The 16,980-nt window shown below is 41.4% G+C and overlaps 1 protein-coding gene across 3 annotated transcripts in view; it reads left to right on the top strand.

The window, feature by feature from the left end:
• Positions 1–6,489: 6,489 nt before the first annotated feature.
• Positions 6,490–16,980, top strand: part of iqsec1b (IQ motif and Sec7 domain ArfGEF 1b) — a 514,186-nt gene continuing 503,695 nt past the window's right edge. For 2 of the 3 annotated variants that reach the window (XM_060910459.1, XM_060910458.1), the window contains exon 1: positions 6,497–6,905. In XM_060910459.1, the coding sequence (XP_060766442.1) occupies positions 6,640–6,905 (266 nt within the window). In that variant the 5' untranslated portion in view covers positions 6,497–6,639. Of the gene's footprint in view, positions 6,906–16,980 lie in introns of all 3 variants that reach the window. The other variant, XM_060910462.1, reaches the window with a different exon arrangement.

The following is a 16,980-nucleotide window of genomic DNA, read 5'->3' as shown; positions in this document are numbered from 1 at the left end:
GAGCCCCATGGTCGACGAGGGCCTTTCTGTGTGGAATTTGCATGTTGTCTGTATGAGTTTCCTTCAGGTGCTCCAGTTTCCCCCATAGTCCAAAGACATGCAGGTTAGGCTAATTGGTGGCTCTAAATTGACTGTGAGTGTAAAAAATCTCATTTACCACTCGGAGATAAACTTCATATCTCCACACAACCGTGTAATATCTCTCTCTCTCACACACACACACACACACACACTTGTGATCAGAAGTTTACATACATTGACATGAATGTCATGGCAATATTTGGGCTTTCAGTAATTTCTTTGAACTGTTCTTTTTCTGTGGCAGAATGTACAGCATACATCTTTAATTAAAAAAAACACTAGAATTTGGTGCACAAGTTTTAATTTTCTTTGGGTTTTCTGAACTCAACACAGGGTCAAAAATATACATACAGCACACCTAATATTTGGGTGAAATGTCTTTTTGCAAGATTCACCTTGACCAAACATTTTTGTTTACCATGAACAAGCTTCTGGCAGAATTCTTGTTGGATATTTCATGACTCTTCATGGTAGAATTGGTAGAGTTCAATTAATTTTTTTTTCTTGGCATGGACTCGACTTATAAGCATGGTCCATATATTTTCAATAGGGTTGAAGTCAGGACTTGTTTTAAGCTTAATGCTAGCGTGCTTTATCCTCCACAACCAGCTCTGATGCGTGTTTGGGTTCATTGTCCTGTTGTAACTCCCAAGTCATGTTCAAGTTTCTGATGGTTTATGCTGAAGAATTCTGAGGTAGTCCTGCTTCTCCATTATTCCATACACTTTGTGCAATGAACCAGTTCCACTGGCAGTAAAACAGCCCCAGAGCATGATGATCCTACCACCACCACCAGCTGGTACAGTGTCCCTCTGTACATGGTGGTAATTGTGGCCAAACAAGCCAATCTTTGCCTCATCTGACCATACAGCTTTCCTCCAGAAGGCTTTTTTCTTTGTCTGTGTGGTCAGCTTCAAACTGTAGTTAAGCTTGAAGGTGTCAATTTTGGAGCAGGGAGTTATTTCTTGGACAGCAGCCTCTTAGTCCATGGTGATCTGAACTGTAGACAGTGATCCATCAGCTTTCAGTTCATGGCAGGGCTGTGCCATGGTGGTTCCCAGGTTGTTCCTGACCATCCAAACCAGTTTCCTTTCAGCTGAGGGTGACAGTTTGGGTTTTCTTGAAGAAAAGTGGCTTGGCAAAGTGACCACACCTCACAATAACTTGGACACAATTGTTTGAACTGATCTTGGAATTTGCAGTTGTTTAGAAATGGCTCCAAGAGACATTCCAGAGTTGTCTATATCTGCGATCCTCTTTCTCAGATCTGCACAGAGCTCCTTGGACTTTCCCATTTTACTGTGTGTTGGTCAATCCAATGAGTGCTGTAAACAAACCCTTTTTATGAAGGCATAGAGAAGCTACCAGCTGTAGTCAATTATGATCACAGGGGCGCCGTGGCTCACTTGACTAAGGCGCCATACCATAACTCCGGGGACCCGGGTTCGATTCCAACCCGAGGTCATTTCCCGATCCCTCCCTGTCTCTCTCTCCAGCTCATTTCCTGTCTCTACACTGTCCTATCCAATAAAGGTGAAAAAAGCCCAAAAAAATCTTTAAAAAAAAATTATGATCACTAACAGGAAGTTAAGAGACCTTGGCAAGATAAGAGACATTTTGGAAGTTTCAGCACCTCTGAATTAATAATCTAAGTGAGTGTATGTAAATTTTTGACCATATATGTATAATTTTGACCGTGTGTTGATTTCAGAAAACCCAAAGAAAATTAAAACTTGTGCACCAAATTCTAGTGTGTTTTTTAATTAAAAGATGTATGCTGTACAATCATTCTGCCACAGAAAAAGTACAGTTCAAAGAAATTACTGAAAGCCCAAATACTGCCATGACATTCATATCCAAGATGACATTCATGTCACTGTATGTAAACTTCTGACCACAACCGTACGTACGTACGTAAATACATACATACGTGATTTATATAATCACTCATACATGCATAGAACACACAAACACCATCTCATCATCTTATTTATCCTGCCATAGACCAAACTGTGATGTCTACCTTCGGTATATAAAGTTACTCATAATTAATAATGTAGAAGCAGGTATCAATGTAACTTGAAAGTAGTCCAGATGTGCTTTCAGGCTCAGTGAGTACACTCTCTATGTATTGTTTTGCATTACTTCAAGGCCATGGACAATTCAGTAATGGATTAGAGCAAGAGATTCAAATTCACAAACCCTCAAACTAAAACAAACAAATCAGTCAGTCAATCAATCATGTAAACAAAGACAACTTTTTGTATCATGCTGCCGTAGACAGATAAAAAGTATTTCTGAAAATTCAGTTTAAGGTATGTATAAGAAAGTAAGTAAGTGAATAAAGCCCAAGTTCTTACTCAACAGGTGAATACTTGTTTTGAGCATCAGTTGCTCCTGATATGAACCATTTGCTGCATAACAAATGAGTGATGACCTGCCGAACTCCTCCAAATCTAGCTGCCAAAACAATTCCACGTTGATGAGTCTGTATCTCAGCCATAATACAAACTAAAACATAGAGTTGTTCTATCCATCCATCCATTATCTGTAACCACTTTATCCTGTGCAGGGTCGCAGGCAAGCTGGAGCCTATCCCAGCTGACTATGGGTGAGTCACCAAGTCATTGCAGAGCTGACACACAGAGACAAACAACCATTCACACTCACATTCACACCTACAGTCAATTTAGAGTCACTAATTAGCCTAACCTGTATGTCTTTGGACTGTGGGGGAAACCGGAGGAAACCCACGCAGACACAGGGCAAACATGCAAACTCCACACAGAGAGGCCCCCGTCGGCTGCCGGGCTCGAACCCCAGAACCTTCTTACTGTGAGGCGACAGTGCTAACCACTACACCACTGTGCCACCCATCCATCCATCCATCCATCATCTGTAGCCGCTTATCCTATTCTACAGGGTCGCAGGGAAGCTGGAACCTATCCCAGCTGACTATGGGTGAGAGGGGGAGTACACCCTGGACAAGTAGCCAGGTCATCACAGGGCTAACACATCCAGACAAACAACCATCCACACTCACATTCACACCTACAGTCAATTTAGAGCCACCGATTAACCCAACCTGCATGTCTTTGGACTGTGTGGGAAACCGGAGCACCCGGATGAAACCCATGCAGACACGGGGAGTACATGCAAACTCCACACAGAAAGGCCCTCATTGGCCACTGGTCGTGAACCCAGGACCTTCTTGCTGTGAGGCGACAGTGCTAACCACTACACCACTGTGCTGCCCAGGGTTGTTCTATTTACAGTCCATCCATTATCTAGCCGCTTATCCTGTTCTACAGGGTCACAGGCAAGCTGGAGCCTATCCCAGCTGACTATGGGCGAGAGGCAGGGTACACCCTGGACAAGTCGCCAGGCCATCGCAGGGCTAACACATCCAGACAAACAACCATCCACACTCACACCTACGGTCAATTTCAAGCCACCAATTAGCCTAACCTGCATGTCTTTGGACTGTGTGGGAAACCGGAGCACCTGGAGGAAACCCATGCAGACATGGGGAGTACATGCAAACTCCACACAGAAAGGCCCTTGTCGGCCGCCGGGCTCAAACCCAGAACCTTCTTGCTGTGAGGCGACAGTGCTAACCACTACACCACTGTGCCACCTGGAGTTGTTCTATTTCCAGTCAAAAAAAGTAATACGTTGCATATGGTGTGTGATAATGACAAGCAGAAAGCACCATGGAAGCAATACCCAGCTGTTAAATTGCTAAAGAGAGAATGTAGAAAGACTGAAAGAAAATGGCATAAATCTAAACTTCACATCCATTATCAAATTCATAAAGAGATGCTTTGTAAATATAATTATGAAATTCGTAAAGCAAGACAATCTTTCTTCTCCAACATCATCAACAGGAATATGAACAATGCCTGTGTACTATTGTCAACAGTAGAGAAGCTAACTAATCCCCCACCACAATTAGTACCTGAACTTCTCTCAGTTAATAAATGCAATGAGTTTGCATCCTTCTTCAAAGGTAAAATTGATAAAATACGGCAGACTATTGCTCATAATATATCTCAGTTGCAAATAATTGAAAAGCTGCAATCACCAGTGACACAGACAGACAACTTCAACACAATGTCAGAATTTTGTTTAATTGATTACGAGACTCTTGAAAAAAACTGTACAAAATCTCAGTTCCTCAACATCTGAATTGGACATTCTGCCCACCAACTTTTTTAAGTCTGTTCTTCACCTTATAATTACAGATGTGCTTCAGATCATAAATACATCCCTAGAGACTGGCATTGTTCCTGTGTCCCTGAAAAAAGCCGTTGTAAAGCCCCTACTTAAAAAGAATAATCTGGATGCTTCAGTATTAAACAACTACAGGCCAATATCAAATCTACCATTCATCGGGAAAATCCTTGAAAAAATTGTCTTCAATCAATTAACTGCCTTCTTGATATCAAACAGCTGTTTTGATAACTTTCAGTCAGGATTTCGTGCCAATCATAGCACTGAAACGGCGCTGATTAAAGTTATAAATGACATACGTCTTAATACTGATGCAGGCAAAACATCGGTCCTGGTGTTACTGGACCTCAGTGCAGCTTTTGATACTGTTGATCACAACATACTGCTATATCGACTTGAACACTGGGTTGGGTTGACTGGTAAAGTTATCGATTGGTTAAAATCATACTTAAAAGATGGAAGCTTTTGTTACCATGGGAAATTGTACCTCAACATCAATGTCCTTGACCTGTGGTGTTCCCCAGGTCTTGGACCATTACTATTCAACCTTTATATGCTCCCACTTGGACAAATTATCAAGAACAACTCAATTTTGTATCACTGCTATGCAGATGACACCCAAATTTATTTTGCTCTATCACCTAATGATTATACCCCCCTTGAATGTCTCTACCAGTGTATCGACCAAATCAACAACTGGATGTCACAAAATTTTCTTCAGCTGAACACAGATAAAACAGAAGTAATTCTATTTGGGAAAAAAGATGAAAGACTCAGGATTACCATTATTCTTGACACAAAGGGGATTAAAACAAAAGATATGGTTAAAAATCTTGGTGTTTTCATTGACAGTGAGCTAAATTTTGACAGTCACATGAAAGCAATCACTAAAACGGCATTTTATCACCTAAAAAACATTTCCAAACTAAGAGGACTTATATCAAAAAATGATCTGGAAAAACTTATACATGCCTTCATCTCTAGTAGGGTTGATTACTGCAATGGCCTTTTCACAGGCCTCCCAAAAAAGACCATCAAACGACTTCAGGTGATTCAAAATGCAGCGGCTAGGGTTCTCACACGAACAAAAAGAACAGAGCACATTACTCCAATTCTAAAGTCCCTTCACTGGCTTCCAGTAAGCTATAGAATTGACTTTAAAGTATTGCTGCTGGTGTACAAATCTCTAAATGGTACAGGGCCCAATTACCTCTCTGATATGTTGCAGCGGCCTAACCCAGTCAGATCTACCAGATCGCAGCAGCAAAATTTACTGGTAAAACCTGTTGTTAAAACAAAGTGTGGTGAAGCAGCTTTTAGCTACTATGCAGTACAGCTATGGAACAAACTCCCAGAGGACATTAAAAATGCTCCTGCTGTTGGCAGCTTCAAATCTAGACTAAAGACCAAGCTGTTTTCAGATGCTAACTGATTAATACTGTCATCTTACATGTTTTAAACTTTCTTAACTTTTACAGTCTCTACATGTTTTAAACTTTACTTAACTTTTATTCTATTTTATTCTGCTGTTTTTTTAACTGAATTTTTACTTCATTTTATAATTTAATTTCTACTATTGTTTAATTCTTATTATTTTTCTTCCCCATTTATTTTATGTAATTTTATTTTCTATTGTTTACTGTTTTGCTTTTACTTCTGTAAATTACATTGAACTGCCACTGTGTATGAAATGTGCTATATAAATAAATTTGCCTTGTCTTGATAACTGGGCCAAGATTCCAAATGCCATGAAAATCTTAAAATGTTGCTGTTTACACTTGGACCCTTAACATTTGCATCTGCCTAAGCATAACCATATGCTCAGTGATTACAGCCTGAGAGATTAGGATTTCATGGATACCTTCAAATTTTGTATTTATTCCGAACAGGGGGATGCGAGGTCTGTCCAAAAGGCAACGTATGACGTAACTTCCCGTTGCCTACTTGTTGATTTATTGAATGCCTTGCATTTGTAATTCATGACTAATTTAAACCTCAGATCCATGAAGCGAAGACGGTTCGAGTGCCTTAGTCAGATGGTGCAGCTGTGGACATTCAGCCCAGATGCTGGTGGTGATGTTCCTCCCGTTAAAGGGTTAAACGAGTTTGTGTACCGGCGGAGCGCAGCGCTTTTCCTGAGGATAGTTATTGTGGCGCAGAGCCTGTGGACGGCGCGCTGCTGCAGCGCAACTTCTTCACTCAGAGACGCGATAAGAGCAGCGAGCGGAAACAATGGCCGAGCGTGGAGAGCGCGCAGCGGCGACGGTGGTGGATTGGGACGCAGCCTGTGCGTGAGCGCGCTGTGGCGTCCACAAACCTGTCCCTATGGACGGACGTCTCGCTCACGGAGACATGGAAAACGCGACGGAAAACCCCAGCAAGGCAGCTGAGTACCTGAAGGAGCTCAATAACATTATCGAGACCCAGCAGGAGTTGCTGGAGAAGCAGAAGGGTCGCATTGAGGAACTGGAACGCCAAGTGCATGAGCTGTGCGAGGAGAACGCGTGCCTCAAAGAACAGCATCAGAGGCACCTGGCGACCTGCAGATTGCAGCAGCTCAGCTCCATTAAGGAAAATGTCATGCAAGAAAAGTAAGTGTTTGTTTGGGTTGTTTGTTTGTTTTGAGAACGTAGCGGCGTGGCGCACAAACTGACTCTGAACGCATGGGTTTGTCGCTTGTCTGTTGTCATGAGCAGGGGGAAGTGTTGCATGTTATATATTTTTTTTCCATGAATAAAAATAAAATCTAGTGCCTCGGCACAGGATGAAGTGATCACAAGTGCAGCGCACACACCATGCTTAAGACACTAATCCGGGAAAAACCGTGGCCAAGTGAACTAAAAGTCTTCTGTAAAACCCTCTGCTCGTGGTTCGATTTGTGCAAAACCAATAGCGTTCTAATTCGATCCAAAGCCTATTATAATATTATTGATCCATTATGGCAAGCAAACCTGTTTCTTCTCCAGCCGTATGCTGCTTTCTCACCATAGAATACAACCAGCTTCACTGCGTAATGGAGAAGCACCGAGGCTGCATAACTGTATACTTCTGATCTGAATTTAAAGCTATTTTTAATTAAATACCACGTGTTCTCAGGCTAAGTAGCTGAATACAGTTGTCATGTACGTGAACGTGCGTCCAGCTGACGTTTGAGGGGCTTTGACATGTACATGTTCTCCCTCCCTCCCTCCCTCATGCAAGATTTATCCCTCAGTGTCGCTGATGGTAATTATTTGCTTTCTGGGTTGCTATCTAGATGCATATCGAAATCTCTCCCTAAAAATTGTAAACTGATCCAGGACAAAAGCTGGTCCTGTCAGTAATAAATTTAAGAGTTAATTTCCGTGCATTGTGGAGCAGCTTTTCCTTCCATTTGCATGAGTGTCTTTACTGTAGCTGTTTGTGTGCACAGCACCACTAAACTCTCCAATTGAGCTCCCTTTTTTTTTTTTTTTTTTTTTTAAATGTTGATGCTCAGGGCAGCACGGTGGTGTAGTGGTGAGCACTGTCACCTCACAGCAAGAAGGTCCTGGGTTCAAGGCCAGCGGCTGACGAGGGCCTTTCTGTATGGAGTTTGCATGTTCTCCCCGTGTCTGTGTGGGTTTCCTCTGGGTGCTCCGGTTTCCCCCCACAGTTAGACTGCAGGTTAGGCTAATTGGTGGCTCTAAATTGACCGTAAATAGTTGTGTCTCTGTGTCAGCCCTGTGATGACCTGGCGACTTGTCCAGGGTGTACCCCACTTCTCACCCATAGTCAACTGGGATAGGCTCCAGCTTGCCTGCGACCCTGTAGAACAGGATAAGCGGCTACAGATGATGGATGTTGATGCTCTGGCCAACCCATTTTTTTTTTTCTCTCTCGCTCTCTTTCTGACGTGCGGCAATGTTTTGAGTCTTTTAATGTGGATGTGAAGCAGAGAGAACCAATAATCCTGGAATATTTTTGAGTCACTCCTTTACCTTTTGGGTTTATTGATTTATACTGACAGTATCTTAAAGGAGCATGTGTAGGTTTGGGTTTTCTATACTTGATCCTGATTCATAGACCATTGCTGGATTGATGCTGATGCGTTCTGGGTTGTCTTTTCTCCAATGGAGACTTGGAGGGGGGCTCCAATGTAACACCTTTTTAAGGGATCGTCAGGTTGGTTTGTGAGGAAACAGTCTTCAAGGTTCTGTGTAGGTTTTACTTCTAAATAGGCTACACATTGAAAGGTTATAAGTTCAGATCTGCACACTATATATAGTGTATGTGCATAAAGGTTAACAGAACCTCATTTAGAAATCTATAACTCCTTTGATGCCTGCAGAGGTCTGTTCGTTGCCCTGCACTGCCTTTGTGTTTGATGGCTGACTTGAATTGTCAGAGCAGCAGCACCTGCTTACGGTGCATTCTCTCTCTCTCTCTCTCTCTCTCTGTACTGTAATACAATGCTGAGCCGATGGCTTTGGCCCAACCCTTTGTAAAAGCCCCTCAAACTCAATCAGCCAGCCCATCTTAACATAACAAGACACACAGTATAACTGCTTTATTTCCTCCCAGTGGAAACATCCATGAGGAGAAGAGTTTGACCGGAAAGAAAAGTACTGTATAACTTGTTTTCTATGTATTGCCTGAAGTTATTGGAGTTTTGCATTAGCAATTCAAAATTGATCTCACAGTGAGTCATACAGATCATCAGAGTGCTGCTGGCCGGCTTCTCAGCGTCCTGTCCGTGTTCTTGTCTTAAGACAACGTGAGAATATTAAACCCCGTGGGCTAACCCACGGATGTCCATCTCCAGTATTGGAGTTGCCCCAGTTGAGTGCAATTTGGTGATTTGCACCAGGTACTGTATACACCTGAATGAGGAAAGCGACTGACTTTGCTGCACTCCACCCCATCCAAGTGTTGGCCAGGTCTGTGGTTTCAGCTTTGAATGACACACACGGGTAATATCCGTAGGTAATGAGGTATTTCAACCACAATATTTTGAGGACTATTTGTTTGTAAAACCTTTTAAACATGAATCGTTTCAGGTGAAGAGCCATTTTTTTTTTTTTTTTTAACAGAGCTGTTTTTACAGTTGCCATGGCTAGAAATGCAGTATATTTTATGCAGTGACATAACTAGATGGTCACGTGAAACAATTTTGGTGCACTTTTTTTTTTTTACCTAATGAAGTCCAGGAAGAATAAAGTCTGCTTTAAAATGCTCCGATAGTCTTGTCTACTACCGGTACAGAATTTTAAAACCGTGTTCATGGTTTTCTCTTTGAGTTCAGTCATAAATCATGATTCAAGGCATATGAGACACTTGTGGTTTGCAGTGTGAGATTGGGGGGGGAGAAACACTAAATAAATGGGTAAGCAATCCTTGTGTGCAGTGGACCACAGAGATGAAGATGAATTACAGGGATACTTCATTTCCAACCATACCCTCCTCATCAATTTGCATTTTCACTTCTTGCACTTCTAGTCTGTCCATTAAACACCAGATCCAACAGTGTTGTGTGATTTTTATGAAATTATGCTGATTTGGGATTTTATTTATTTATTTATTTATTTGGGGGGTTTAAATGCAATGATGAAACTTATTGTGTGTGGGATGTGATGTCTTTGCCTAGTTGTTGATTGCTCAATTGGCAAAAAAAAAAAGGCAAGACATTCTGATGAAACATTTTTAATAAAGACTAAAATGAAAAGTTGAGCATCACATGTGGGATACTGTTTGTTTTTTGAAGTCTGTAGAGTTATAATTTAGCTTGAGTCATCTTCATGGGCAGTTGCGCTGATGTAAACCGGTATGTCAAGTGTCAGTGTTGCCAGATAGAGATGAGGTTTCAACAGATGAGCACCAGTGATCTGGATTCACTCTCCTGACCTTTAACCCCACAGAGTACATGTGGGAGAGCCTGTAACCCTCTGCCTGCCAGTCATGATGAACTTCATCAGGCCCTTATGTCAGAGATGGAGGATAAATCAACTGCACACTTGGAGGCCTTTTAGACCTCTGTAGCTCCTTTCACTTATTTGATTGATTCTTTGTCATTGTACATTACTATACAATGAAATTCTGTTTGAGGGCTCAGATCGCAGCAGCATATCAATAAATAAAAATAAAAAAACCCACCCATTAATGTATCCTACCTTGACTGTATTTAACCAGATGCTACGGAGAGATGTGTAAACCATGTGAGACCATATGATGTATAATTCATTCCCATTCCCAGCCATATCTGCTTATTTCTTTCCTTGTGGTTTTAAATTTGCCACTGGTCAGTGAGGCAGTATGAGGATTCAGATTATATAGCTGTCAGTAGTTCCGTCACGATATCACGGTCATCATTTAGGTCCAGTGTTTCCCGCATATCAGCTGCATCCAAATATTCATACTGCCTTACTGTATAGTGCAGAAGCTGCACGTCGTAATCCGTAGGGTGGTTGAATACTCAGGCATTTTAATAGTCGAGATGGTACCCGGATCTTCTACATCTGTAGTATATAAGTGAACCAGAACGTGCTAAAGTAATGGTTGGGTAGTAGGTACTTAACCAATGTTATTGTACACTGAGGATTTGGATTCAGCCTTAAGGTGCTTTCAGACTGGAGGAAAGTTTTCATAATTCTTGGAACTGTTGGAGGAAATGGCTTTTTGTGCATGTCTGTACTGCAGAAACTGAGAATGAATGAATGATTTTATAGTTTTTGGAATGCTGTTTTGAGGACCATTTGTAGCTTCTACTTCAGTGTAGGCACTCTTGAAGCGCAAGAGGAACAAGGAGTGACGCACGTGTACTGTGATTGGTCTTGATGATGGGTTGAACACATGAGCCAACGTAGGCTGCGTTATGCAGCACTGGCAACCACCAGTTTTAAAAATTCATGCAAAACGTTACCCAACAGCTCTTTACATTCACTTATTTTTTTATTTTTTTAAACAGGGGGGAATCGCATGTATAAATGAACTGACCATGAAGTCCAAGTTTTATTGAGCCTATATGTGACCTTGGAAGTACAACCTGATTCTGATGTGTCTAGGTGAAATATAAAGATCTTAATTAAACAAAATAGTCTTGTCTTTTTTTTTTCTTTTTTTAAATAGCTATTATGTAAGGAAACCAGTAATCTAGAAAATAATAATCCTCACTAACAGTTTAAGTAAACATATTTTAAGCAATCACTATTTTCCATAATCTAAAAAAAAAGTAAATATATTTTTATAATGTAAAATGAATTTACTGTCAGCATGTAATACCTCCTGGTCTCCTGCATTCTGAAGCGCAGTGGAATAATCTGTTTCTATAGAAACCTACAACCAAAACATGACACGTGGAAGTGGACACGTTTAAATCCTAATGTTAGTTTGCTGTTTTCAGAGCAAAACAAGAACATTAGTGGACAAGACGCACATTCGTATGAAAACAAGACACTAGTGACCACTATAGCAACTGTCAGCTGGCTTGCCTCACTTCAGCATTCCTATTGGCGGTGTAAATGCAGTCAGGGGATGTAGTTCATATCAATAAGTCTCCCTAGTACTGCTTGGTCTGAAAGCACCTATTGACTTTACTTGGGCAGGCAGAACCTTAATTTGGCACGTCTGATGAGCCATTTTAGCAAATGAGTATTAAGAATGAGAATGCTGTATGAATGATGGTTAAATCATAATGTATCGCTAAAGGGAACTGTGGTGTGCTGGAATGATTATTCAAAACCGTTCATCACCTATTATATTGCCAGCTCTGCCAACTGTTTTGCATTTTGTGTAGGAGCTCTGCGAGGAACATCAGCATAGGCTTGTGATGACTTTTCACACAAAAATATGCCGAAAGAGCAGTCTTTTTCTCCCCCCAAAAGAGATCAGCCAGCTAACCAGCATTTGAATGTAGAATTATTTGTGCAGGTGTTTTGAACTTTCCGATATTAAGGTGCTTCCTGGGGCGGCACGGTGGCGTAGTGGTTAGCGCTGTCGCCTCACAGCAAGAAGGTCCGGGTTCGAGCCCCGTGGCCGGCGAGGGCCTTTCTGTGTGGAGTTTGCATGTTCTCCCTGTGTCCGCGTGGGTTTCCTCCGGGCGCTCCGGTTTCCCCCACAGTCCAAAGACATGCAGGTTAGGTTAACTGGTGACTTTAAATTGACCGTAGGTGTGAATGTGAGTGTGAATGGTTGTCTGTGTCTATGTGTCAGCCCTGTGATGACCTGGCGACTTGTCCAGGGTGTACCCCGCCTTTCGCCTGTAGTCAGCTGGGATAGGCTCCAGCTTGCCTGCGACCCTGTAGAACTGGATAAAGCGGCTAGAGATAATGAGATGATGAAGGTGCTTCCTGGAAGCCGCCCACTTCCCCCAAGCTCGTGCTCTCGACTCACGTGGAGATGCTGCACAGCACATGGTTTTGTTACTTGTCACATTTGAAAAAGAGACTTTTTTTTTTTTTTTTTTAAATCCGTGACTGATCTTTTGTATTTATCTCTGGCATTCTGTTTTATATTTGACTAAATTTTTTTGAAATTTGTTTTTTCTGAACATCCATATGATTTGTAGCGAGGGGGAAGAAGAAGCATTTTTCTGTCAAATTCAAAAGGAAAAGTCAGGCTTGTCAGCAGCTGGTCATCTCTGTTTGCCTTCCAGAGTTCATATTGTTGCTGTTCTGAGGCGTGAGGTCATATAGGTGAGTTTGTATTTGATTTTGTGTGCAGGAAGAAAGAGGGCAAGAACTGCTTTTGTACTGGAACAGATCGCTGGCCTTCGTTCCTTGTGCACTTTGCCACGTCAGCTCTTAGCCTTGTGCTGACCACAGCAACCATGGTAAGCTGCCAGTCCAGTCTGTGCCTGTAAGGGCTACTGAAGAATCACTATACATACTATTTAAATGCAGCGTCATTCAGTTGTTAGATGTGCCCATGTCATTCAGTGAATCATTAGTGCAGCACTGCTACTGCGTCTGAGTCTAATTCCTTGGAATGAATTTCAACGTTTGAGATGCCGCTGTCTGTAGTCGAGAGTGGCATCCCAGTGAGTTGAAGGTGTAATACAGAAGTCTTAAACTGGGCCTGGGCCACATCAGCATTTTTGTGAGCCTTTGAAGGGACCTAATTAGAGGCTCCTCATTAAAAATCTCTTTTTGTGATGAACACCAATAACAGGCTCTGGAAGTAGGATGTTTCAAGGAAAAAGGTTAACGGTGACTATGCATATGTATGCGCTATTGGGCCTGGCTAACGTTTGTGAAAAGGATTGACTTTTTTAAATAGAAATCTAATTTCCAAATGTCTAAAGTCTGTCTTGCATTAAACACAGCAGATAGGTGTCGATCTTTAAGCAGCCTGTGTGTGATGTACAGTGGCGCGTGCAGAACACAGGCGGTCTCTAAGCCGCAGCTCTAGTCTGAGTCAATTCTGTGTGCTCATCAAGCATATGTGAAACATTTACAGTGAAATGTTTTCTACAGGGAAAATCTTTTTATCAGCACATAAATGGAACATGGGCTTTCCAAGGCCATCTAAGTTGTGTATTCATCCTGGATTTTAAAGCCAGGTTTTTCTATGAAAAGTAGTGTGTGAGGGGTGGGCTGTTGTGGGGTTTTGTTACCTCGCCTGCTACGGAGTAAGCGGGGCGAGGTATTGTTCTCGGTCGGTTTTTTTTTTTTTTTTAAATGATATTGCAGGAAAACGGCTGGACCAATCTTCATGAAACTTTCAGGATAGATGGGCATTGGTCTCAAACAGAACCTCCAACATTTTGAGGGTCATCTGGTCAAGGTTGCCAAAAAGGTTAAAATTTTGTTGTGGCTACTGCCTAATATAGAGGCGCTAGCCACTATGTCATCGTGCTGTGTAACGATCGCGCACAGACATAAACATGTCTGAAATCACTGACATGTTTATGCTTATTACAGTGGGAAAGTGCGTTCCACTGAGCTCTAGCGCCGGGCCATTTCTGGGAAATAAGAGTTTCAGTCATGGCAACAGCGTATGTATATCAGACTCAGTTCGGAGGTTTCAGGTTCGAAAACTGTAAGAGTAGAATAATATAAAGTACAGACACTTGGTATGATTTTACTTCTGTGTTTTTTAAATTGTTCATTTTTGGATTACACTTAAATTTTTGTGGCTACTGCCTCATAGTGTGTGTGTGTGTGTGTGTGTGTGTGTGTTATATGCTATATTTACTGTATGGACATGGTATCAGAAAACAATTTTATTTATAAGCAGTAGCCACGTACCTATTTTTTACTTGTATAAAATATATAATAATTTTTATATATATATATATATATATATATATATATATATATATATATATATATATATATATATATATATATATATATATATATATTTATTATTTTATTTTTTTTTTTTTCTCTCATAAGTGCTACTGGGCAAGGTTTGTTTAACCGCCCCCCCCGGCTGGCTACTTATTTGTCATGGCTGGCTAGTATGAGCCTTAGTGGAAAGCCCTGTATGCATTGATAGGCTAACAGAGGTTAACGTCATTTAATGTTCGCGAGCCTCTCATTAACGTGGACAAATATATTGATATCGTGTTTGAAATTGACGTTTTTGAATAACGATAGACTGCAATATTTACCTCTTATTTAAGATGTGGAGGCGTGATAGTAGTCCACCCTCCCACTCTCTCCATTCAGTCAGCGAACGTCACACAGGAAGTGAACCCCAGCGGGTCATAGAAGCTTGCGCAGGAGAAGAATGACTTTTTTTTTATTTGTAGGCTACGGAAACTTTGAGGAACGAAATAAAAACCGGTATTAACCGGTTACCATTATTTTTAATAAGCGTTTCTGTCCCGGAACATAAAAAATAATAACGTTTCTGGTTTCGTTTCTGTTCCATGTGAAATAGAAAAAGTTTTCGTTCCTTGAACCGGTTCAAAGCCCTGATTGTGGTGCAGTGTTCCACTTGTGTTGGACTGGGGGCTAATGTGACCCCAAACTACCTTATTTTTCCTCCTTTTCTTTCATGTTATGCAGGTTAAGTAATGGTGTTTCTCACACATCTGAGGAAAAGAAATGAAAGCCGCCACCACATCTACGGTTTCCTTTGTGCAGTGTATAAAGGATGCTGCTGTGCCACAGCCAGGTTTATATCAGGTTAAGGTAAAAACACCGCTCAGGGGAAGCCCATATAATTTCTTCTCATCTTTTTGGTAAATTACATTTCCAACTCCATGCTTGACAGACTTGCACTGGATCACCGCTGAAACCGAGATGGGTTCTTTACCCATACCGTAATTGTTTTTCTTTCTAAAGTTCAGTTGTCATGTTTCTTTAGGGTATACAACACAAAGATCAAAAGCAATAGACACTATTAAATAAAAGCTGAGCAACCATGCATTCAAAGTGCACTGCACAGACCTCTAGCAGCTCATCTAATGATCCCATGGGTCCCTTAGTTATTTGGGATCCTTATTCACTTCAGCAGCACTGCAATACAAATGCCTCATATTTTACTTTCAGGTTGAGTTGGCTGGCACCAGCACTACTGGAAGAGGCATTTTTGAATTTCATGGTGTTGGATAATTGTGTGAGAGAGTAAGAGTGCAGAGAAATAAATGCTGCCTGTCATGTGCTTTTTTTTTTAATATACAACCCTGATTCCAAAAAAGTTGGGACAAAGTACAAATTGTAAATAAAAACGGAATGCAATAACTTACAAATCTCAAAAACTGATATTGTATTCACAGTAGAACATGGACAACATATCAAATGTCGAAAGTGAGACATTTTGAAGTTTCATGCCAAATATTGGCTCATTTGAAATTTCATGACAGCAACACCTCTCAAAATTGGGACCGGGGCAATAAGAGGCTGGAAAAGTTAAAGGTACAAAAAAAGAACAGCTGGAGGACCAAATTGCAACTCATTAGGGCAATTGGCAATAGGTCATTAACATGACTGGGTTTTAAAAGAGCATCTTAGAGTGGCAGCGCCTCTCAGAAGTAAAGATGGGAAGAGGATCACCAATCCCCCTAATTCTGCGCTGACAAATAGTGGAGCAATATCAGAAAGGAGTTCAACAGTGTAAAATTGCAGAGTTTGAACATATCATCTACAGTGCATAATATCAAAAGATTGAGAGAATCTGGAAGAATCTCTGTGCATAAGGGTCAAGGCCGGAAAACCATACTGGGTGCCCGTGATCTTCGGGCCCTTAGATGGCGCTGCATCACATACAGGCATGCTTCTGTATTGGAAATCACAAAATGGGCTCAGGAATATTTCCAGAGAACATTATCTGTGAACACAATTCACCGTGCCATCCGCCGTTGCCAGCTAAAACTCTATCGTTCAAAGAAGAAGCTGTATCTAAATGTGATCCAGAAGTGCAGACGTCTTCTCTGGGCCAAGGCTCCTTTAAAATGGACTGTGGCAAAGTGGAAAACCTGTTCTGTGGTCAGACGAATCAAAATTTGAAGTTCTTTATGGAAGTCAGGGACGCCGTGTCATTCGGACTAAAGAGGAGAAGGATGATCCAAGTTGTTATCGGCGCTCAGTTCAGAAGCCTGTATCTCTGATGGTATGGGGTTGCATTAGTGCGTGTGGCATGGGCAGCTTACACATCTGGAAAGACACCATCAATGCTGAAAGGTACATCCAGGTTCTAGAGCAACATATGCTCCCATCCAGACGACGTCTCTTTCAGGGAAGACCTTGCATTTTCCAACAT

This window comes from Neoarius graeffei, chromosome 26 (genome assembly GCF_027579695.1).
Source record: "Neoarius graeffei isolate fNeoGra1 chromosome 26, fNeoGra1.pri, whole genome shotgun sequence".
NCBI lineage: Eukaryota > Metazoa > Chordata > Actinopteri > Siluriformes > Ariidae > Neoarius > Neoarius graeffei.
Note: the sequence above shows the minus strand (reverse complement) of the source record. Positions and strands in the feature narration are given on the sequence as shown.